General features: G+C 26.3%; 2 protein-coding genes across 2 annotated transcripts in view; one reads left to right on the top strand and one right to left on the bottom strand.

The window, feature by feature from the left end:
- LOC107448335 (histone-arginine methyltransferase METTL23) overlaps positions 1-12,076 on the top strand; it is a 15,926-nt gene extending 3,850 nt beyond the window's left edge. The window contains exons 2-6 of the mRNA XM_016063487.4: positions 2,034-2,197; positions 3,145-3,249; positions 4,689-4,923; positions 6,755-6,839; positions 10,366-12,076. Coding sequence (XP_015918973.1) covers positions 2,036-2,197; positions 3,145-3,249; positions 4,689-4,923; positions 6,755-6,839; positions 10,366-10,549 — 771 coding nt within the window. The 5' untranslated portion in view covers positions 2,034-2,035 and the 3' untranslated portion in view covers positions 10,550-12,076. The remainder of the gene's footprint in view (positions 1-2,033; positions 2,198-3,144; positions 3,250-4,688; positions 4,924-6,754; positions 6,840-10,365) is intronic.
- Positions 12,077-13,204: 1,128 nt separating this feature from the next.
- LOC107448319 (dnaJ homolog subfamily C member 25 homolog) lies at positions 13,205-26,082 on the bottom strand. Its single transcript, XM_016063469.3, has 11 exons — positions 25,704-26,082; positions 25,581-25,609; positions 24,282-24,344; positions 24,112-24,168; positions 23,961-24,015; positions 21,850-21,956; positions 20,419-20,490; positions 19,749-19,814; positions 18,785-18,849; positions 16,421-16,682; positions 13,205-15,037 (listed from the first exon to the last, which is right to left on the bottom strand). The coding sequence occupies exons 1-11, from the start codon at positions 25,804-25,806 to the stop codon at positions 14,918-14,920; spliced, it is 999 nt and encodes a 332-aa protein (XP_015918955.1). The 5' UTR covers positions 25,807-26,082; the 3' UTR covers positions 13,205-14,917.
- Between the last annotated feature and the right edge of the window lie 7 nt (positions 26,083-26,089).

Genomic DNA, 26,089 nt, shown 5'->3' with positions numbered 1-26,089 from the left:
TTTAAGTCAGGCAAACGTGCTTCCTCTACCTATCTATATACATATCTATATGTATGTTGTTGTTAAATTTGGATATTTGTCCCTCAAAATATGGATGATATTCGCAATAAGGAAATTAAGGTCCCAAAAGTTTTTTTTAGGTTGAAAGTTTGGGCTCCATTATTTAATTTCAGTTTTCATGCATTTCGCAATGTCTCGAGAACTTTCGAAACGAATTCAAAAAATTTTATACCTAATAATAAAATTCATTTACCTAAAAATATTTTCCCGACAAGAATAGTTTTTTTTAAAATTATTTATTATTAATAGTCGGAAAAATTTTCAATTTAAAAATATACAAATTTTTATATAATTTTAAAGAACATAAATGTAAATGGTAAAATACAAAATTTGTCGAATAGTTCTTGAGAAATTAAATGTTAAATATATAACTTTTTTAAAAATGAATAATTCAGTTGTATTTGACTGATTTAATACACATTAAATTTTGTATTTTGTCATTTAAAATGACATTTGTTAAATTTTCAATTTAAAGTTCTTTCGTCTATTCTCTTAAATAAATTAATATAAAATAATCAATACTTCTTGAAAATTATTTTTGACAAGGAACTATTTTTAGGAAAATGAATTATTATTGTGCGCTAAAATTTTTTAGTTCGTTTAAAAAAATTCTCGTGGTATGACTATATATTTCGAGAGTCAAGAATTCGAACCATTTAAAAAAAAAGTTATGCTTTTTTTAGAAAAAGATGTGTTTGTTTTTCTAAAGTATTTTGAGTCTTAGTATATAAAAGTTCAAACTTTCGATCATAAGTCATTCAAAGTGTCTGCTTTTTTGCACATGGTACATGTGCACAAACAGAAGTTTTTTTTATATCAATTGAAAAGTTTTCAATTGATTATATTTTAATTTTTTTTATTTGAATAAATATTTTCTTTTAAAAAAATTTTGATTTTATATTTAGAATTAACACGTGACTTAATAGCAGATGTATTTTTAATTGTTAGAGGGGGGCACCAAAATATTTTCAGTGCTTAGGGCCTCAAGAGGTCTTAATCCGGCCCTGTGAGCAGAACTATTTAACAAACATAAATTTTAATTGCTTAATATCACATTTGTTAAAAACATAAAGAAAAAACAAAATGTGTCTTTATAAACAAAGACGTTATTAAAAAAAGTTAATGATACTAACTTATTCAAAATCATAGCTTACCATAGTTTTTATATTTAAAACATAGCTTACCAATCTTTTTTAATTTATTACCCACTTTGCAAGGCAAAAACTTCCAATGTACACTTGTAAGAAAACTTCTTTTTTTCCCACTCATTGTTTAATATTTTTGCTATTATTCACTTTTTTCATATTGTTAATTTATTGAAAATTCCTATTAACCAATAAATTTATAATTGCGATTTTTTTACTATGAAAATGGACTATTCAATATATAAAAATTTTAAATTGTTTCGTAAAAATAATTAGTATTCAGATAAAATTTAGTGAGCCTTGCAATTTGCCTATAAATATTTAATACAGTAAAAAAAAATTATGTGATTTATAAGGGATTTTGTCAGTGTTGTCCAGTATGTTTACTACTGTGATTCAAAGTCAGACAGTCATTTTTTTTAAAGCTAATTATAAGAAATCCAAAAGTTTCAGAGAAAAAGTGTAATATGTTTGGAAACCTTGAATTTATATTAAAAGTCTTAAAAATTTCATTGAAATTTCTTATTCTTAATTTCAATATTTAATAAAAATAATTTTTGTGTGAGCTGGTACTGGTGCTCTAGAAATTCAGCATCCCCTAGAACTCTTCAGCTCTCACAATGGAAACCTATGATTTAGGATAATGTTCAGGAGGGCCTTTGAGACCCATAAGTATAGAAAAAAAAAATACTGTTTGGATTATTATGAAAAATTTTTGAAATAAAACTTTCATTTTAACCTGAAATTAATTTTTTGTTATTTGTTTTATAACATAAAATTCCCTTTTTTTCTTTTAAAATGAATGTCTTTTTTTTTTTTAAATTTCAGACATGGATTTGAAATTAATTACTTGTGCTGATTCATTTCGTAACTTTCATTTTACTGATGAAACGGATCTTATTTATATGAGTTGCAGCTCCTCTGACAGTTTATGCGATGCAGATGAATTGCATTCTTGTGATCATAACTGCTGCAGTATTAAAATAAAAGAAGTAAGATAATTACATGTAATATTTATTTTATTTGATTATTTTAAATAATTATTGCTAGTATTAAATAAATAATCCCTAGAAACTGAAGCAGTAAGATTTTACTTGATTAAAAAAAAACCATTCACTTCAAAAATATACAACTTGGAAATAATATACTGACATTTTTACATTTTGTAACATCTTATTCTTGTCTGGCAAGTCTTGAAAATGGGCACCTGCTTTTATATATTTATTGTAAGTTGTAGTAGTATATTTGTAAATGAAATAGTAATTTATTTGTATTTAAAGGTATTTCAATATTGATAGTATTTCAAATGTATTTGTATTTTTAAAAAATGGTTGGTTTAATGTTAAAAAAACCTATATAACTCTGTTGTTACTATTTCAAAAGAAATTTTTTATTTCTGATAAAAAATAAAGTAATTTAATTTTTATTAAATTCATCATAATTATTTTACTGACTTTTTCTTGAATTATTTGATTGCTCTGCATAATTTCTAAGGTTCTTATCTTGGAGCTCTGCGCCTTTGCAGCTCATTATTATTAATTGTAAAATTAAACCCCTTCCCCTCCCTCCAAAAAAATACCCTTTGGAATTAAATTAAGCATTCAGATAATAGAAGTGCTGCTAAACTTAATAATCAAAAGCAAAAAAGACTATTATAATTAATGAATTAAAAGCATCTTGTTAAATTATTTTCAAATAAGTTATGTTAGTAACTTAAAATTGTGTATCATTTCTTATGGAGCTATCTAATATAAAAATAAAACTTATAAATCTTCAGATTCTATTTTGATTTCTAATTATTTTTCATTCCCTTTAGGGTAGCTCCTCATAATTTATAAACAAATTCCTATTATAATGTTTGATGATAAACCTTATTACTATGCATCTTTTATGATCTAATAATATTTTTCTATAAGTGATCTTTTTAATACATTTGTAGAGTCTTCACTCAAGTTGTGGAATGAATGTATGGCCCTCAGCCCCCATATTAGGAAAATATATTTGGCATTATGGGCAAAGATTGAAAGGTAAAAATGTCTTGGAGGTAATTAGTTAATTATTAATATAATAAAGTTATTTATGTATTATTTTTATATATCAAGGTTTGTATTATAAAGATCAGAGATCTTTATAATACGAAACTTGAAAAGTGAGACTTTACACTATAAAGAATTTTGTGATCTATAGATCACTACAAATATCAATAAACTTACCTGTTAAACATGGCAATAAATATCAGGAACAGATAAATTTTAATACTTTCAAATTATTTTGAAATACAACTACTTTAAAACACAAAAATATGAACTTAAGCATTTATCATTTATTGAAAGAAATAGAATAGAAAAAATAGTAAGATTAGAATTAAAATCAAACAAATTTGTCAATTTTGGTTTGCTTTAAAGATTCAGGGAGAATTGCGTTATTTAGATCTTCTACTGTATATGTATATGAATATATATGTATATCATACAATATATTTATATGTAAACCATTCTCTATAATTGAATGATAATATGTAAACCATTCTCTATATTGAATTTAGTGAAGCAAGATTTTAACCTGAGAGTCAGCATCATAAAATGTCAATAATATTAAAATTTTTTAGATGTAATCTGTTAGCTAAAAAAATTATTGCCAAGTAAACAAATTTTAATAAAAAGTTTTAATGCCTGTCAGTAATGCACGAGAATTTAATCGTAGCTCAATTCTTATGCATGACTTCAGGAATTTTTAAAAATTTTTTCCTTCCTTTAATTTAAATCATAGTTCGTTTCATACATAAAGTTCTACTCTAAGACTTGTTTCAATGCAGTACAATATTTTAATTTGAATACTGTAAAATGTTAAATATCAGCATGAAATTATTTGACTTGGTTATGCTCTATGCATATTCATTTAAATCATAAAGTAAAAAAAATAATGATTAAGATAATCTATTATACTTTTAATGATATTTTTAATGGTAAACAAAAATTAAAATTTTGCTAAAGTAATAAAATAACTTATGCACTTTCTGTTTTTTTTTTCAATTATAGCTTCAAAAAATTTATAATGCAGATATAAATATTATTATGATCTAATTGAAAAGAAGAAAAAAAACACTCGTATTAATATTAAACAAAGGTGAGTATGACATATTCACATTAGACATTTATTTATAGAAAATGTATGTTGTCTTATAAGAAAAAAATGTCTATGTGATGTACAAATTTTCTGTGCTCCTTTAAATTTATATTTGTGTTAGGGAAGTTCCACAATAACATTTCCATATTGACTACTAAATTGCAAACAAACAAGAACTGCAAACTTTAAAAAAAAAGAAGAAAAAAAATGCAGCATAACATGTATTAGATGTCTCTTCTATGTCGTTAGTGTGTTGATATTTTCTTTAGAAATGCATTTGTATATAATATGAAAAAAAAATATTTTTTTTGTTTTCTCCTAGTATTATTTAATTAATTATTCAGTTTATTTTTATAGCTGGGTGCTGGAACTGGATTGATATCGATCTTGGCAGTAAAATGTGGAGTTGCTGAATGCATTGTTACTGATTCATCCACTGATGCACTAAAGGTTGCTCATGAAAATTTAATTCTAAATAACTGTAGCAACTTCACCTTGCAAGTGTTACCATGGGGTTACTTAAGTCCATTCCTTATTTCACATGGAACTATTGATTTAGTTCTGGGTTCTGATGTATTTTATGATCCTCAAGGTATTTAAAGCAGTAATTCTATTATTTTCATTTAAAATACATTTGTACAGTAACATACTATCCCAAGGTACACATACATGGACCTTTATGATCTTGACTGTATTATTTTTAAATATTAAGTAAATATAATAGCTTCATACAGATCACAGATTTACTAAGTCAAAAGAAAAAATATTATTTTTAGAATAACTGAAACAGGGTGCGTAGCATTTTTAAAAAGTGCTTGAAGGTGCTTATTTTTGATTATCGTTTTTTAAAAGCCCTTAAAGGTGCTTTTTTCATAGGGTGTTTTTAAAAAGTGCTTAATTTTCCCTTTACCCTGTTGATTTTTACCACGTATTATGTAAAAAGACACTGTTCATATTGTTCTATTAAATTTTTTCATAATTAATTCAACCCCAATCTATTTCGGATTACCGTCGGTCCTTAGCGTTTGACAACGCCATTCGTTTTATGATTCAAACTTTCATGATTTTTGACAATTGCCAAAAACTATGCCTGCAAAACTAACAAGACTAAAGTTTATTTTTTCTGACATGACGGTTAAATCCGGATGAAACCGTCAATTGCGAAAAACTTGCCAATCCTGCCTAATTATTATTTTTTTTTAAAGTGCTTAAAAATATTTTTGAGTTCTTGAAAAGTGCTTATTTTTTGTTGAAAAATTTGGATACGCACCCTGTAAAAGAATAATAAAATTCAAAATAACTAAATATTATTATGTATTTAAAATGAGTTACATTTTCGAGCAAGTGGATTTAGTGTCATTTTTCAAAAATCATTTCTCTTTATGTGGAATTCTATCCAAATAACTTACATGTTCTGCATCTATTGTAGAATCTCCAGAAAGCTTAAATATCCACGAATGTTTCAGTAAAAGTAAAACTATAAGTTTTATAGCGTGTTTTCAGAAAATACGAAGAAGGTCCACATATGTGGACGAAGTAATAAAGAGGATTAAAAAGGGAATACCTTGAATAACTTTCAATCTGATGATTGGATTTTTATGTTCTCAATATTAGTAGTTTTAGGGTATAACTTTAAGTATGTTAATTAACTAGAGCACTTAAAAGTAATTTTTGCATTAAAAAGCAAAATTAATAGAAAAAAGGCACTTATTCATTTAGGGGTACCATTAAAAAATCTCCATACTGTTATTAATGCTAATTATTTTTAGCAATAGGTACTACTGGTATGATGATAATTAGTGCTGCTTTAATCGGTACCAAATTTTCTGCTATAGGTATCAAGGTACCTACTATAGGTACTATGAAAATATGTTCTTTATGGCTCCTGAAAGGGAAAAGTACGGAAGGAAGCTGCTTAATTGTGGTGAATTTTGACAATCATCAGTTGGCTGTAAGCAGTAGTATCATGCCAAATGATATTGAATACATTTATCTTTATTTTAATGAGAAGTACTTTTAAATGCGTGTTTTGTGTAATTTAATAACAGTAAGCCACCAGGAAGTAAACAAATAATAAAAGATTTTTAAAAAAGTATTGGAATTATTTTTATTTTATTAATTACATTGGTATATGCCTTCCTATTTTGTACATGATTTCGTAGTGTTAATCAATACCGATTTATTGACCATTTACTTTTTTTCACCTCTTATGATAAATGAGTGTTCAGCCAGTATAATATAATAGTTAACTTAGAAAAATTAAAAAGATTTGTTTATTATTAAAAAAATAAGTAAAGAACTTGAATAAATAAATGTTTTGTGTGATAAGTAAGAAAAAATATTTAAAATTTGCTGTCTTATGCTTGTTAATATTTAAATGTTATGAGTTGTTATGATAATACATTTTTGATGTGTCCTTATAGATTTTGAAGATATTATTGTCACTGTCTCCTATGTCCTAAAGAAAAATACTGATGCTGAGTTTTGGTGTGCTTATGAAAAAAGATGGTAAATAAATTAATGTTTTACTTTACATTTCAAAATAAATTGTTGCAAAATGACAACTCCATTAACTGTTGAGACATTTGTGCAAATCTGTACAAAAAATTTCCTGTCAAACTTTCTTTAATATTTTTCATTGAATACTCGTTTTTTCAACGGAAAAGCCACGACGTTCTGAATTTAAAGTGATTTGTAGGTAAACTATCAAAAGCTTAAATTTGTAAAAATTATTTAGTAATTGCTTTAGAAATTTCCATGACTTAAGGAAAATTCTAATTTACAATTGTTTTTTGGTGTTTTTTTTTTTTTTTAATTTACTATTTTTAAAACTAAGCGCAACTTTTTAAAATTGTAGTGAAAAACATGTGCATGGGAACTTTTCTTACAATGTTAAGCTGTTTCATTTTCTTGTAATTTTATAATCTTTTCTCAAAATAGTTTTTAAATAATTTTTAGTTTATAAACTTTGTGTCCCAAAATAGTACATAATCGTTTCTTAAAAATTAATTAATATGAAACATTAATATGCCTTGTAAAATAATACAGTAGTGTTTGCTTGAGTAATCAGCAAATTGTATATATAGTTATATCACATGACAGAAATCTCCAAAATTGTTCGGTACAAGTATTACATATTTTCACAAATCTAAATGTACAATCTAAGCTGTATGTCATATCAATTCTTTCCTCTTTTTTTTTTTTAATGTTTATCGGCAACATGGTTTCAAATTCTCCTAAAAAAACTTGTGTCAGGACATAATGTTTAATTTCTCCTACATTTTTGTTTGAAAAGTTGAATATTTAAAGAGTAATGATTTAAATAAGTGTAGTAAAACTTATAAAACTGTAAGTAATAGAGCAAGTTTAAAAAAGTAATGAATGCACACTGTAAATAAGCATCATTACTAAGTTTACATCTATTTTTAAAAAACTACTGAAATTTTTATTTGTAAACTAGCCCTAAAATTGATGAATCCATGCAATTTGTATAAGTTAGAAAAAGCCTACTTGTTAACATACAGTACTATGAACATGCTCAAAAGTCAATAATTTTGGCTGGTGATGTACATTTTTGATGAAACAGTTCTCAACTAAGTAAAACTTTATTAGAATTTTTTTATGACATTTTAGATTGGTTTTTTGAAAGAAACGGTAATTTTTCTAGCAACCAACTTATTATATGTATCTCTTAGTTTAAAATATATTTTTAAAAAAATGTTTCCCTAGCAATTGACTACTGTACTATTTCTAGTATTTTAAAATAGTAGTTTATACACCTTATAACATGAGATATATATTTTGTTAAGTCTTTGACTCATAAATTATTTCTTGTGTAACAAATTTAGTAAGTTTTATTATTTTCTTGTATCTCAAAACATTCTTTTCTCAAGCAATTCAATAAGGATATTATTTTATTACACAAAGATAATATTCCCTCTAGTAATTCACTAGGGTTATTATTTTGTAACGCAAGACAATATTCTTTTCTCGAGTTACTAGGGTTATTTTGTATCACAAAATAGTAATTTTATTTTCCCATTTTCAGATCTCTAGATTCATTCTTTAATGATTGCCTTTTAGAATCAGGTCACTAGATTTATTCTTTAATGATTGCGTTTTAAAATCAGGTCACTAGATTTATTCTTTAATGATTGCCTTTTAGAATCAGATCACTAGATTTATTCTTTAATGATTGCCTTTTAGAATCAGCTCTCTAGTGGTGTTTGGGAAGCCTGTATTGTCAGGGTATTCCATTTTGGGAAGAAAAATGTCGAGGAATAGTGTAATTTTGGGTCAAAACCTGAAAAAGTTTTGCAACAAACCAAGAAAATAATTAACTTCAAAATATATTTTAACAATATAAATAAATGTGGTTCAAAGTCTTACACTCAATATTATTGTTATTTTTTGTAAAAATCTTGCTGCAACATATTCAATTTTTTTTAGAACCATTAAAATTATAATATTAATTTGTAAAGAATACTCTTTGTTAAACAATTCCTTGCATCAAATTTGGTATTGAATATGTATATATATATAACTGTAGTTCAATAATTCTAAATGTTTAAAAATTAAGCTTTCTCTGTAAATTAGTTTTAGTTGGAAGTGAAGATAGAATAACAAGTTATATATTGAATTTATAATGGCACATAGGTCTCAATAAGTTAATTTTTTTTCAGTTTCTGCACAAAATAATGTTACTACCTATAATGTATAAGTTATGTATTATAAAATCTACATGTGAAATCTACTACTTCACCTAGTAAAATTTTATTTTTTACAAAATTTAATATTTTGCATTTTTTTTTTTTTTTTATTATCAAAAAGTAAGTTTGCTTGCTAAGAGAATTAAAAAGTGTTATTTTTCTGATGAAATATTGCTATGCATGGCAAAATTTAATCTAGAACTTTGTTAAAATCTGCATGGAAAACCTGGGATTCTGTTTCTTAAATTGAGTGCTAACTCTAGAATCCGTAAAAAAATATTAGCATAATAGGTTGCATATTGATATTTAAAAGAGAGAAAAATATTATGAAATTCTTAAGCAATATCACAAAGTATGTGAGAAAACGAGTTATTAAAATAATAAAACATCAGCGTGTTGACGAAGGGGAAGAGGGTTGTCATTTGCTTTTCATTTATCAATTTCCTGTTTTCTATTGAATTATCTCAAGTTCATATATATTGCAATGAATTTGTTATGTTTGACCTTGTTTTTGATTGGTCAAAGATAGATAATGAATTTGTTTTTCTTACTTAAGTAACAGGGTTTGAAACAACATGAATTTTTTTTAAGGCAAAAAGAAATTGTATTTTATTTTATTCAGATTTTTTTTACATTTACCAATCAAAGCTCTATTATAATGTATTAATAATGCTTAATTTTATTCAAAAAATAAATAAATAATATTATTTGCTAAAATATTTAATGTTTTCCAACATAAATGGTTATAGTTATTTTATTACTATGAACTAATAACTGAATAAATAAAAATTGAAGAAATTTTCAAGCTCAACACGCTCATGAATGTAAATGATTATTTATATATATATAATTACATATTTAAAAAAATTACTTGTATTTAAATAAACTTAAAAATAAATGGCATTTATTATGAAACATGTTCATTTATTAAACAGCAAATTATTTGTCAAACAGCTAATAACAATTTATAAATAAAAAATATTCTCTACTTAAGCTTTTTTACTTATTAGTCTATTTTAAATATGAAATATTAATTTATATACTTCCCCCTCTCATTATTTCTCTAAATAAAACCTTTATTTTCAATGAAACCAGACTTAAGAGAATTAAATATATATATATAAAAAAAAAACACATAATTTTAGGAATATACTCATAAATTATATTGTATAAAAATATTTTTGACTTAAATTAATGCTGTAAACATTAAATGGTTTACAGCATGCCAATTCTTCTTAAATACAGATTTGTGATCCCTAGTTTGCTTTATTTTTTTTTACGAAGATTTAACACCTAGTGACACAAAATATTCTTTCGTTTTTCAGCTCTGAATGGAATATCCAACATTTGCTAGAAAAATGGAGACTTTGTTGTGAAGAAATTAATCTAGATAGTTTTGGTGCAGAAGGAACTAATGTTGCTGATTCTAATCTTCCAGGCATGAAAGAAATACGTTTATTTGTGTTCCGTTCTGAACAGACCAAGAATAGTGAACTTGGTTGTTTGTAGAATTTTTATAGGAATGATTCATTAACTTTTATTGATGAGTGTAATCAAAGAAATGATAGGTGATATTATTACTCTTTGTGTTTCATTTTGACTGATTCAAGAATAGTCCGGACTGAAGTTTGTGGAATTTTTTATGATTCATTTAAAACTGTTACTAGCTTTTATCAATGAATGGAGGGAAAAAAGATAAGTGATATTATTAATCTTTATTTGTGTGTCCTTTTGACTGATTCAAGAATATTTCAGACTGAAGTTTGTAGAATTCTTTTATGAATGATTTTCTAATTGTTACACGAAAAGAAGTGCCAACTATTACGATTTTATTGTTAAGATTACTGTCTTACCACAGAGAAACTAAAATTACAGTTTTCGAGAATTTCTATAATAATCTGTTTAAAATAAGGTTTTTTTGCCTAGATTTATACTAACAAAATTTATGAGATTTTATTTCTTGCAACTAATCTATAATTTTTTCCCGCTCTTTAAACAATTCTGAAAATAATTTTAAAAAAAGGGATGTTGTGGAAACAAGAAATCTCATCTCTCTCCTTTCTAACAAACTATTCTGAAACTAAATCTTCTCTTGTTGTAGACAAGCACAAAAAACATATAGTCCAATCAGAAAAATGATGTGAGCAAAAATGTTTAGTGATTCAAATGCAAGAGGATAAACCATTGGATGATAAACATCTGTTGGCTATAAGATCTATTTCTAATTTAACCGAAAACTAAAACATTAAAAGTTATATTAAATTTTATACTGAGTTATAAAAATTGTTCATAATTTCATTGTTTCATAATTTTTAATTTAGTTCCTTTATCTAATTGTCACTTTTTTTTATTTAATATTAAATTCATGCATAATTTTATCAATATTACGTACCTATATAGAATTAAGTAGTATATGCACCTTATAATTGCCTAATTTGAATTTTGCAAGTGCAAATAATTGTGTTATTGTACTTCTGTGGGTAGTTTGGAAAGAATTAATATACCTTCAACATGAATATGGGTACTTTACTGGCAAGCATCAGATGAAAAAATAAAGATCCTTTTGATAAAATAATAACAGTAAAATGTGTTTTGATTTAATACAGATAATTGTTTATAGCAGATCATTCAATTTAAAAAACGAAAATAAAAATTTACGTAATTTTTTATACTTTTAATGAAATTTTGAGTAGTGAGAATAATAAGTATAATCTTTCAAAAATAATAAATAACTTTAAAAAACTTCAAAGAAACTTACATAGCATTTTTACTCCATACAAAGTGAAAAGTACTTTTTTTTTAAAAGCAATACAAATGTAAGTGATGAAAATGTGTATCATTGCAGTTGTCAATATATTTTTGTGAATGAGTTTTTTTTATAAAAAATGTCATATTTTGGAGCTTAAATGTTACTGTTGTAAAATATTTTTAGAGGATTTTGTAAGACATATTTGGTGTTGCATTACTCATTAATGTGACTATAAATATTGATTGTGTAGATTTTATTTTTAAAATAAAATATAATTAACAATGAAATTTTTATTATTTTTTTATTGGTTTAGATATAAGACGCTTAAGTACAAAAACAGATAAATACAATTGCAAGGAGTGAAACTAAGGAAACACTTTCACAAGATAATGTGGAGTTAGAGAGCAAAAATTGAGCTCTAAGAGTGTGCCTTCTAGGTAAAAATCAAGAATGCACTGCAATAATAAAGTCGAATAAAGGACAGTCAACCTTTATCATTGAAAACTTTAAAATGTGCTCAAACAAGCGACCATCAACTGTAATAATCACATTGGAGATGGAATGAATCATCCAAATGTTGAAGATTCCTACCATTTCACTGTCTAAAATTGCAAACTTCTGTTTCAAAGCTGCACCTGGTAACTGCAAAATGATCTTTACTGCTTCTGCAAAATTGCCAGCAATAGACCTGTGTGTAGTTGCATTTAAATATTGCTCTATATTTGGCAGCAAACAAATGAATGGCTGATTTTGTAAAAGCTGACATTTCATTCACTCTAGAGATTTCTCTTTGCATCTCTATATTTTTGTGTCAGAATTTATTAAAACTTTTCTAAATTTTTTCTAACAACGTAAAGGGTGTTTATACCTATCTGGAATTGAACATAAGTTGAGCTTTTACTGAAAATCATTTACTTTTCCTAAAACAAGTATCTTTCTTGAAAATGCCAAAAATCGTATTGCAAAAAAGTATGAACAAACATGCAAGCGCAAATTATTTGCACAACCAATATTAGCGGCGGCGGATAACTTTCCTTACAACCTGATGATAAACATATGTGACAGTTATTTTTAGTAAAAATTTTACTGCGTAATTAAAATTATTTAATATTAAATCAAAATATAAGTTTGTACAAAAAAAATTTCCTCCTTTAAATTATTTCTAATCTTTACATGTTGTATAAATATAAGGTTTTTCTTTGCAGTATTTAACAAACATATGGTTCAGAATTTTATTGAAACTTTCTTGAAAACCTTACTAAAATTTTCTAGAAAAGTAAAGGGTGTTTACACCTATCTGTAATTGAACATAAGTTGAGCTTTTACTGTAAATCATTTACTTTTTCTAAAGAAAATAATATCCACAGTTAGTTTTCAAATTTTACATGTATTGTAAAATTATATGCATCCCTAGCCAAGTCTTAATACCTTTTATTTCAGTTAAACATATAACAATGTGAGAAAACAAAATTAGTATATCAATTTCAAAAATAGATTCAATGTATCAAAACTTTTGTGACATATTACAATATCTGCACATTCAAGGTACGTAGCCAAATTTTTCAACAAAAAATAAGCACTTTATTAAAAAAAATCATTAATATTTAATTACATAGAAAAATTATCGAGTGCAGTTTTAAATTTAAATTAAAGTTATTCATAAAAGTATATGCAACAAAAACATTAACAAGATTAATCATACTAAATTTATAAAGATATGTAAACAACTAAGCAAATCTTAATAAATTCATATTAGAAATATAAGTAAGTATAAATGAATGGCCCCTTTTAAATTTGTATTAAAATTTATGAGTTAATCCAGTATTTCTTTAATGAATCATTAAAAAAAAAATTCCAATAATTTGTAAATATGAATAGAGTGTGTATTGAAGCTAAACATTTTTGTTAGAAATAAATTATATGGTCCCTACGATCATAATATTAAACAAATCTGAGAATATTGAATTTTTTTTTGTTTAAATTTTTGTTATTAAATAAAATTATTAAAAGATGAATTGAAATTTTTTGAAATAACAAATCTGAACGACATAAGATTTTTTCTAAATTTGCAAACTGTTAAAATAGTGAAAATCCCCTCACTTTATACTTTTTTTAAAATCCTGCGTCTAAATTTCATTGATTTTTTTCATAAAATAGCTTAAAAGCACTGAAAATTTTAAGAGAAATAATTTAATAAAATGCAATAAGAAATTTTATAAAAACACTATGCAATTAGTGGACGTTCTTTAGGTAAAACAATTGTATTAAAAATCTCAATTACTTCCTTTTTGTTAAAATTAAATGAATAAAAGAGAGATGGAAATTTTAAGATGATGAAGCTTTGTGATTTTTTACTGTTCTGAACCCACATGAAAATATGTAATTAATGAATAATCTCAAAGTTAAATTTAAGGACTACTCATCTATAAATAGAACAGCATGAGAATGTCATTTGCTTTCTAGTGACTAAGATGATAGTGCTATACCAGCGAAGAAATAAATTTTTTTGTTTGCTATGAGGGAAAAAAATGTGGCATTTTTCTTTTAGTTTGTCCTAATCATCAGCAAAAATGTGAGATTTATCAATTCGATTTCAGGGGGCAGCAAATGTAGCCTTAAATCGGTGAATCTCGGTGTATGCACTTGCATACCATAACATATAAAATGTTTTATCAAACATGCAAATTGATTGGTGCTTTAATATGCTACGCACAGACGGTATGTCAAAATGGTATGTAGTTGAATGAATTGTAAAAATGTTGAATGGAACAATGTGAGAACCAAGCATTTTGAGTATTTCATGGTAAAAATCAACATGGTAAAGAATACAATCTTATTTTGGAAAAGAGAAAATGAAGGACTTTTTAAAAAATCCAACAAAAAAAAAGCACATTTAAGCATTTTTTAAAAAGGCTACGCATCCTGACATTTCTTTTACAAAAGTAGGAATCTCAAAGTTTACCTTACTAAGAGAAAATGGGAATAAGACAATTAATATTTCAAAATAGGAAAAATATATTGTAACTATAAATAATGATCCATTCCTTTTCAATTTTTATAATCCATGATATAATTTACAAATTTACAATGAAACATAGTCTCATTATTTACAAAGATCATTTGTGATTTTAATCTTCAAATGTGATTTGTCTCGATCCTTGATTTTTCATGTATCTTCGATTGCTCCTGTATCGAGCACTTTCAGCATACTTGGCTTTCATATCATCTTCCTTTTTTTGTTTCCATTTCTGCAGAAAAGAAACAAAATATATACATTGCCTTGAATGTCATTAATGTAACTTACAATATTTTTTACTTAAATATTTACGAATAGTCAACTTCATATAAAAACACTAAAATTCTTCCCACCGCTACCACATCAACTCATCTTGATTGCTCGGGAATCTCTTTCCATTTATGTGAATGCCAATTCTGTAGTTAACGATACAAGCTCGGCACTACCCCTTCATAGCTCTTAAAAATGCACCCTGCCCTCTCTGCTACCCAGTTTTTCTAGTTTGTTTTATAATATTTCATTGGCAATTTTTGTTCTTCACCTCAGAAGATGCTCATTTAACATTACCCAGTGGGCACCTGTGAACCTAAGTCACTGAGGCGAGTAACATTACCCATACCACACCGTCACAGATACCCATTTGTAGTGTAGGCCATATTCACACAACAGAGAGAGAGAAACATCCATGCCTTGAGCGGGATTCGAACCCGCAACCATCGGTATCACAGTCAGGCAGGCTGACATTACATTAAGGAGCATAAACTTTTGATTATTTACCAGCATAAACTATGGGGACCATATTTTCCAGATTGCTGCCCATATTTTGAGAGTCAAGATTCCAAAGTCATCGGAAAAAAGCCCATTTATACGCAGCGAATACTTTTTTTCTGTCTCATTTCGTAATTTGAAACATCATCAGGACTAAATGATAAGATAAGCATAGTTAATGTTTAGCCTTTGAATATGTAAGTTCTAGTAAATTGAAATTATTTTAGTAAATTGAATTATTAGGTCAAAAGTTATTAAGATATTCAATACTTTTTTTTGCCCACTGCACATTTACATTAATACAGAAATACTTTTTTTAAAATAAAATATGGGCAAAGTAAAGGAACAAATATCACTAAAGAAGTTTTTTTTTTTAAATTGCACATTAAGTTATAAAATCTTGGGATGTAAGAAAATATAAGAGAAGGCAAAAATAATTGCAAAAATAAGAGAGTAAATTTTTCCTGAAATTTTTTTTCGAAGTTAACACCTCTCATTTACATTTTGATCTTTGTATCTGACTGACAGCTGTATGAAAAGAATCAACATGAAATTGAACGAAAAATCAGCCTTAATGTCTATTAAAAATAGAAGATATTTTTTTTAAAATGCGGTTAATCATGAAAGAACTTTTAGAAAGTTTAGTATTGCCAACATTTAAACCATTCACGAAGTTCAAGTTCCCCTAATATCTATTTTTTTTTAAACATCAGTATAAGAAAAATTAAGGTAAAAATGGACTACAAAAGAGTGTAAAATAGAGGACACATTTTTAAAATGTGGTTAACTATGAAAGAAATGTTTCAAGTTTAGGTATTACAAGCATTCAAAAGGTTTAAATGCTTACAATGAAGTTTTCTTTAATCCAAAGCTCTCCTCCTAAACATTCTTCTTTTTCTTCATCTGGCAGAGCTTCCCATTGAGTCTGTGAACACTGCAGGTGCTTCCTAATGATATATAGCTTCTCCTCATCACCATACTCCTCCTTCATAATGCTGAACTTCCAAAGCCATCGAATATTCCAAAACATGTATTTCAGAATAGTGTATGGAAGACAGACTAATTGAACCCATAATACATCCATCAACGATGGCTTTGAATAGCCACCCCTTGAAAAACAACAAGCATGAATTATGCACAAAACAAAGTTTGGTATTTATAGCATAATTGATTAAAAAGTGTTTTACAGGGTGCGTGAAAAATCTTTCAACAAAAAATAAGCATCTTTTAAGTACTTTTTAAGCACTATATACATTAACAAAATTCAAAATAATTTTCAAAGACTTTACATGATCATGATAAAATAACTAGTTTCTGACAGAGAACTCTTTTTCTTGATTATTATATTAGCCATTATAAAAATTTTCGGTTTGATTTTAGAAGGAGGAAAATGAAGCCGGAAATTGAGAATCTCTTGCAAAATGCAGCCGAGTTAAACATGATAGTGCAAGAACAATTCCCACTGGATCCAGATGAGTATGAGCACATGCAAACCAGCAAGCATTTCATCAAACATTTAAAATGATTGGCACTTTCATACGCTATGGAAGGACCGTACATCGAAATGCATTGCATTTGAATGATTTGTGAAAACGTTGAATAGAACAATGTGAAGACCACTCTTTTGCATACATAATATGCGGTGAAAATCGTCCATGGTAAAGAAGGAAAAAAATCTCATTTTCGATAAGGGAAAATTAAGCACTTTTTAAAAATGCCCAATAAAAAAAGCACTTTTTAAAAACGGCACCCTGGTTTTAGAATGTTACCAAAATTGGTAGCATAATTTGTCAGACAATTAACAAAACAGAGAGGCATTCAAAAACGAAAAAAAAAAAAAAAAATTCAATATTTTTAACCTCCAACTCCCTTTTGTCACACATCACCTTACCCCCTATCCCCTTGTCATATGCCAAGATATGTTGCTTAAACATATTGCACATTTCAGAAACAAGATGTTATAGATCACATTTCAAATTTTAATTCCAAAACAATGTGTTATAATCACATTTGTGTACATAACAATAATAATGGTTAGACGTGATAACAATATGAAAACCAATTACATAAAAATAGTTAATCTACTGATTTTAAGTTTTAATTTTAACTTTTGTGATGTCACTGTTCTTGGTACCCCTTCAAAACACTTTTAAGACTCTCTCATTTATGGACGGCCCCTATTATGACAAAACACCACATAGTTTTTTTTTTATTAGCAGGATAGTTAGATATAACATGAAGAAGTTTATAGTAAAATGAATTATTTTAAATGAGTTTGTTAAAAAGAACTAAATTAATAAATATTCAAATGAAATAGGTATTTTTACAGAACATTCCTTTAATGTTAAACATGGCAATTATTTCAAACAAATTTAGTAAATTTCTTATTCCTTTTTAAAATGATTTGATTTTGACCTTGTATTTTTAACAAATTGAGTAAGAATATTTACAATAAAAGTTGTTATAATATAAAGAGAAAATTTTTTTTTTTTAAATCAATACCAATATAAATAACAAATTTGTGAAACTATCCCATAAACTGTAATTTGGATAAAATATATTTCTTTCTTCCCAAAAAAATATTTAATGTATTTCTTTTATACAAATTTTTAAACATTTGGTAAAAATGGGGAGTTGTCACTTAAGTGCAATATTTTCTATTGGAATATCTTTAACAAATTGTATTCAATATATTTGTTTTAACAAAAATAATTTTATTTCAAAATATCACAACTAATGATAAAAAAAAATGGTTGATAAAGATAGTTTTTAAAAAATGTTTTACATTTAAATAAAAAAAAATGTATAAGAGAAGGAAATGTTTTGATATGCATTAAATTTTGTAGTTTAATTATAAATTTAGGAAAGAAAAATAAGGATAGTAATCAAACCACTGTTTCACTTCTAATAAAGTTCTTATTTGTAATAAACTATAAGAAATAAAGCTCTTATTTCAAATATAATTATAAATTTATTATAAAATCATAAATTTAAAATTTAATTGTAACAAGTAAAACAGCTATATGAGTACTACAAATGATATGAAAAAATAAATTAGCAGAAAAAATTGAACCTATAATTTTATACTATTATTTTGTAGACATGATTTACATTTTTAACATAACATAAACATGATTTACATTTTTAAACTAAAATTAGTCATAGAGGTTTTAAAAAGTGGAGAAAAAAATCTTTATTTATGTTGAAATACCTGATGTCCATTCTTTCTTCTAAAATTTTCTTTAAAATATTTTCAGACTCTTCTTTTAGTTGCTCCTAAAATGATAATGCTTAAAATTAAATAAATAAATATATATGAATAAATATATATCCCAATTCTTTTTGGCAGTAAAACTGTCGATGTTAGAGCTACTTCGGGTGATAATCCAACTTTGCAAAAGCAGCTGTCAGTATAATAACCATCGAAAGACTGGCAATTATTTTGAAAATATTTAATATGAAAAATTTAATTTTTTCCCCAATAATACTTTTAAAATGAGGTTTTGACCACACAGTTGAATTAACAGACCTCAAATGGTATTAAGTCTAGTTGTGAATTTATTCCTGGTATATGCATAAGCTAAAATGGATTGACATAAGCTGAATCATGGTCTTTGAAAATAACTGCAATGAACATTCAGAATGGTCATAGAAACACAATTCTTTATTCTTAGATTTTGGTATTTTATTTTTAAAAGGTTCAAAGAGAAATAATGAAGCAATATTTTTATGAATGCATATCATTTTAATAAATTATTCAGTATATATTGCTATTAAAAAAATACTTTTTTAACAAATCGATCTATTTTTTCTAAAATTTGATTTAGAAACAACTATTATTCAACAAATGTAATTAAATGTTATGAAAAACTATTGCATAGGAATGAAATACCAAAAGAAGCAATTTTATATAATAATGAAGCAATTTCTTTATAAATGCATGTCATTTTAATAAGTTATTCAGCATATATTGTTATTAAAAAAGCATGTTTTTTAACAAATTGATTGTAAAAGTTGTTGGATTTAATAGATATATTGTAGCAGTCTTAAATGTAATACTAGAAAACGAAAAATCAATCTTTACGTAAAGTTTTGTAACGAAAAACTTTTTGTGAATATTTTTTGAATTGTTTTGTTGAATTTGAAAAATCAAACATTTTAGTAAAATAACATACTTTAGACTTTTTATTCCGCTTTTTGTCAACAACCAATAAGTTTTCTTCTTTTGCAATTTCCATAGCCTAAAATAAATAAAATGAAGACACATGATGAAAATAGCACCTGAGATGACTATTAAATTAGGTAGTCATTTTGTGAGAATTCATAAAATAGCTTAACTGTAAAAAAAAAAAAAAAAAAAAAAAAAAAAAAAAAAAAAAAAAAAAAAAAAAAAAAAAAAAAAAAAAAAAAAACATGTTTATTAATGCTTTCATTAGCCACTGTGTTAGAGAAAAGAAAGAAAAAAAATTTTTAAACTCTTATACACGAAGTGATACTTTTACAGCTTGAAACAGTTATGAAACTGGAAAGAATATTGAGTAAAATTAAAAATGTAAGTATAATTAACAGAAAATAAATTATAAAACTGATTTTTTTCTTAAATATAATATAATTTTATTAAAGAAGAAGTATATAAAATTTAAAATGTCTCCTCCAACTCAAAAAAATTGTACAATGCACTATAACATTGATCAATGATAGATCTAGATAAATTAAAATAGTCATCTGTTAATAATGAAACCTAAAAAAAGTTCTTCTTTTACAAAATGACATAACTTATCTAAAATCACAAAATAATAGTAATTACTTCAGTAATTAAGTTTAGAGTATGTAAAAGACTCTTACCTTTAAGCGATATTTTGGCACAGTAATAAGATAATTAATGGCAGATTTATATCTAGACCAGGCTCCAAGATACTGTGATATAAAGAAAACAAAAAAAATTATGTTACAAATATTGATTTGAAATATCTCTGGCAATTTCCAAAACTAGTTTATAACAAAATTGTTACTTATTACGAACTTAAAAAATAATACTGAAAGCTTACATAAGTACCTCACATAGAATTTGTCAAATTTATCTGTGAAATTTTAAAATATTTCAGGGAAAATTTACGAGAATTAGATTGATATTCAAGTAAAAAAAAGTATAAACAAAAACTGGAACAAAAAGTTCTTCATTCTGTGCCTAATTTCATATTATATTAAATAAAATTTTCCTGTCAGTTCATCAATGTCTTTATGTTTATTGGTGTCATTCCATTATGAAAACAGTTCTGTGACACTCTTCGTCATCAGCGGTTCAGAAAGGTTTTTATTTGAAACTTATTATTTCCTCATCTGAGTAGGTTAGAATTTCTTATTTTTTGTTAAAGAAAGAAGAAAAAAAGTTGATGCAAGGAGAGTATTAAGAGTAATAGCTCAGAAGACTACAAAAAAGTGATGTGATGCACTAGCATATGATGTTCTTATTTTACTCAAACATATTGAATGTACAAAACATTTTTGTTTTCCTGAGGTCACCAGTGAAACTCATGGCATAGAGCTTAAAACACATTGTTACAGTGCCATTAGCATTACCGATGGTTTGTATCTATCTATTTTGTAAAACTTAAGCTGAATTGTGTTTACTGTAACTATCCTACATCCAATAAACCTGTTAAATTGATGATGGTAAGTTTGGTATATAGTTCGTTCACCAGGAGTTGGGACTTGGCTCCGCTTTCATCACGTGGCATCCGATGATATTATTTCGCTATTTTTGGGAGAAGGATGTGAACTATCCTGAACAAGGTTGCTATTTGACGACAGTATGACAAAAATATTTCACAATCTTTATGTGCATTTTTTTAACATTAAATATTACAAAAATTTGAAATTTCTCTTTTGAGTGAGTAGTTTGTCCTTTTTGAGACGTTTTGCTACAATATATAATAAGGGTTGTCTCAATTTCAAGCGTGGAGACATTTCTCCTCTTACTCCCGCGCTGAAATGAACTCTTTGTCCGAGAAGGTGGAGCCAAGTGCCAACTCCTGGTAAACGAACTATACCTGTAATCATTTTAATTTACTATGAGGCATTGAATATGTTAAACATAAAAAAAGTTGGCTAACCTTACTATGATACATTACATAAAACATACTTCTACACAGTGAATTAAACATATTTTGGTTAAAAAAGAGAAAATCCAAATTTATATTAGGTATTTTTAGGATATTAATTATTATTTAAGATCATCACATAAAGTAAAAAGTCGTGATAAAAAGAAAAAGATACCTGAACAACAGAAATCACAGTTATAGTAACAGCGATAACAATTCGAGCATCAACTTTAGGAGACATTTGACGTCTATAGTACCTGTAGTAGTGACCATATACTTTGTCTAAAAAGTAAAAGATGCAGCAAAATGTTATTTTTTTATGGTTACATAACTTTATTTAAGGCAGTTTACTTTTAAAGGTATTTAAAAATGTATAAAATTATTAGAAATAATGGAATTTCTTACAGGCAGTATAAGTAACATAAGAACCTAACAGAAAAGAGGAGATTTGACAAGTAAGAAAGAAAGAATTAGACACTGAAGATTAAATTGACAATTTTTGGAATATAGGTTCCTTTGAATATAACTATGACATGTTAATATAACCAGGACTGGAAAATTATATTGCAATACATGCCAAAATATTTCATCAGAAATAGTACAACATGGTGATTAAGAATCCTCTAAATTTTTGACTAAAATCACCAAGGTGCCAGGTAGAAAGGGAAAGGAGGATAATCAGTACTTAGGAAAAAAGAAATCTATTTCATATCATAATACTTAATTGCTACAGCAATCCTCAATTATATAAATTGATTATCGCAAAACCAATTTAACATTGGATTTGCGAAAAAAGAAGTAGGCCTGTTAAAAAGCATTCACTAACCAAACATGCGTAACACTTCTTTGTTTATAATAATGCCTCTTTCTCAATTAATGCTGATTCACGCAAAATAAATGAACAGTGCAAATTAACTCCAGTCACAGCTTATTTATGCTCGAAACTTTTTTGTTAATAATACCTAACATTTTGTTAATAATATTTAATACTTCTGATTTACTGATGTCTGTATTGAATACTTGATGTCCTTCTTTTTGACAGATCAATAATATGGACAGAGAGTCAGAAAAAAAAGGGACTACTCTGAATAACTTTTGATCGAATGGTCGGATCTTCACTTACTGATGTCTGTATTGAATACTTGATGTCCTTCTTTTTGACAGATCAATAATATGGACAGAGAGTCAGAAAAAAAAAGGGACTACTCTGAATAACTTTTGATCGAATGGTCGGATCTTCACGTTCTAGAACTCAATTTTAATGGTTTGACAGGGTAATCTCAAATATGCTAATTAATTAGTGCAGACAATATTTTAAGTAACGAACTTTCTCTGGATACACATACCCTTTTCTCTTTTGATTTCTGACCCCCCAAAAATAGGGGATAGACCCAGTTTGGCCAATAGAGTGATCCAAAGTTTGGACCCCTTAATGTTAATTTCACTTTTTGCATATTTCACAATATCTAGAGAACTTTTTCAGTGAGTGGACACTGAACACAACTATAAACTATAAAATTTGATTGTTCAAAAAAAAGTTCATACAAAAAATTTACTTTCATAAATATTTATTATTTTATTCAATAATAGTCGAGAAAAATTTTAATTGTAAGTTTCACAATATTTTAGATAATTTCAAGGTATGCAATTTTACATACAAAATACTATATTTGAGTGAAATTGGTCAAATAGTTCCTGAGAAATCAAATTTTAAAAGAGCAGTGCATTAAAAATTCGATTTCTCAGAAACTACTCAACGGATTTTGGTAACCCTCTCAAACCATTAATATTGAGTCTTAGACCGTGATCATTGGGATCAAAAGTTATTCAGCGTGGTCTGTTCTTTTTTTCTGTTGGCACATTATACATCATACATTTTAATTAAACGCAGTCAAAAACACTATCATCAAGGACCATTTCCTTCATTTTCTTAGAAAAACTACACCATTCAATCAACAAATCAGAAAACATATTTGAGGCACCAACCAATATTGCATACCAAATAATACTATACATTTGAAAAAATATGCAATGAAATGTAATATAGTGAATTCCTGTAAGTTTGTTATTTAGTGGGACTCAGAAGATGAATCTTTAGTTAAATAGATTCCAAAAGGTGTCAAATAATCAGGTGAATAAAGGATCATACATACATATATAGCATAAACTTTGACATTTATCAAAATATTCAAACAATTCTACATAAAAATGAATAATTAGAAAAATAAAATTCAAGTTTCATAATCAGTTTCTTAAAAAGTATTTCCCCCCTCCCTCTTCTCTTACCTGGATTATCCAACATGTAATCATAATCTTTTCTACTCTCTTCATCTTTTAACACCTGTAAAATAAAATATATATATCGAAATGAGTTTATTATTTGAAAAATATTTCTTTTAAAAGCATTAACACACGAAAGATAAAGAGAATGTTGTACCTCATAAGCTGTGGCAATCAAAGTGAACTTTTCTGAAGCTTCTTGCTTTGCTTTTTCCTGAAAATGAAAGTATAATAAAATTACATAGCAAAATCAAATATTTTGAATGAGCAAAAGCAAAGATTTCAAATATCAGTGCAACAAAAGCTTTGGTTTAAATTTTAACTTACTGTTTTGTGCATATCGGGATGAAATTTTCTTGCCAGTTGACGATAAGCTTTGGCAATGTCAACCTATTTAAGAAAAATTCTCATTAATAATGATTGCAAGCACTTCATAATTTTATACTAAGTCATGAAAACTATAATGGTTAAAATGATTTTGCATAAGCATAGTTTTTGTATTTTATGTGCAGTTAGTTAATGGCATACAAAATACAATTGCATGAGTTAGTTATAACTATAATTTCTTTTCTGTCTTAAAAAAAAATATTTAATAATAACTTAATAAAATATTATATTTTTTTTCCGTAAACAATGACACTTGCAAAAAGAAATATTTGGTTAATTCTTTACATGGGTGTCTGCCATGTTTTGTATTTAATAAAGTTTATGAATAAAATTAATTTAATCTCCTTGCACCCAGAGAACCAAAAAGTAATCCAATCTTTTAATTTTTTTGTGCATAATGTATAATTTTCAACTTTCTTTAACAAGTCTGGGTAACTTATCACCTCTTATTTGTACACTTTTTAAAAATTATATTTGCTCGCTGGCTTAGTTCTTTCATTTTCACTGTGATTTTTTAAAACACCATGTTTATATCTGGGTTTTCACTCCAACTTACCCAAAATGGTTTAATTGGCAGCAAAACAAATAACTACTTTAGCTAAACCTGATAATAAAACTTTCTTTTTCCCTTTTATAGAAAGTCTGCCAGTAGAGAATCAATTATGCTAAACCAGCCCCTAAAAAACTTTTAACAACGTGAAATTTTCTAAATGTAAAAGGGAGGGAGGGGTCTCAAGGAGAAACAGATTTATTTTGTTTAATTTAATAATTATTTTTTTGCAGATTAGCCAAAGCTAATATAACCATAACCATACAATAACAGTTTAAAAATAATTTACTTCATAATTGGATTAACTGCTTTTTAAATGTATTTTACTAGAACTACATTTTATATAATTTTACAGATGTTTAATTACGTTATTTAAGGTGATATTTACGTATTGGTATCTGTTTGTGCTAACTACAAGAGAATTTAAACTTACAAAAATTAGGAAAATATGTATAATATGAAGTTGGCCCCCTTCTGTGATTTTTTTATTTTATTTTCTCAAGGGCTACTACCCGGGAATAGACAAAACTTGGCGATTATTATAGCGCAGGTATTGATATGAAAAATCTTCCTGATTTAACATGTTTTATAAGGATTAAAACAAAAATTGTATCTCTTTCTATTAAATTTAAAATGTAGCAAATCATGATAATAAATTAATTAATGAAACAAAAAAAATTATCACTTACTTTTGTTGCATCGCGATCAATGCCCAAAACTAGAAAAATAGAATAAAATTTATTATTCAGTTTCATTATCAAACACTTTTATAAAAGTGGAACTTTTTGAAAAACACTTTTAAAAAAACTAACCGGAGTAACAGTTATGTTTTCCACAATACAATCCATCGATGAGACCAGCAACATCATGATTAAGGTAAAAACAAATGCTAATAAATAAAATTAATTTATACATTTTGAAGATAAATTTTTAACAATTAATCCGTATAGATGATATTCGTTTATACTACAGATAACACGGTCTATTTAAATAATATTTGTGCCGCATTATTAGTTTTAAGACTCTTTTTATATAATTAAAAGCTAAACAAATACATCACTAGCTTCTAAATTATAAACAAAGATTTAAAAAGTATATCTAAAACACTATGCACAGCTGGGTGCAAGATTGCGTGGATATGGAGTTACTTTTAACGTTTCCGGCTATCTATTTCTGCTTGCATCAAGATACTTTGAAT

Source organism: Parasteatoda tepidariorum, chromosome 6 (assembly GCF_043381705.1).
Source record: "Parasteatoda tepidariorum isolate YZ-2023 chromosome 6, CAS_Ptep_4.0, whole genome shotgun sequence".
In the NCBI taxonomy this organism is placed as follows: domain Eukaryota; kingdom Metazoa; phylum Arthropoda; class Arachnida; order Araneae; family Theridiidae; genus Parasteatoda; species Parasteatoda tepidariorum.
Note: the sequence above shows the minus strand (reverse complement) of the source record. Positions and strands in the feature narration are given on the sequence as shown.

Bases quoted from the DNA above. Each gene is read 5' to 3' on its own strand.
- LOC107448319 (XM_016063469.3), bottom strand. From the start codon at position 25,806: ATGTATAAATTAATTTTATTTATTAGCATTTGTTTTTACCTTAATCAT. The intron at 25,610-25,703 runs GTTAGTTTTTTT...CTATTTTTCTAG, and splicing joins AAAACATAACTGTTACTCCG to TTTTGGGCATTGATCGCGAT. The intron at 20,491-21,849 runs GTATCTTTTTCT...TTTATATCACAG, and splicing joins CTGTGATTTCTGTTGTTCAG to TATCTTGGAGCCTGGTCTAG.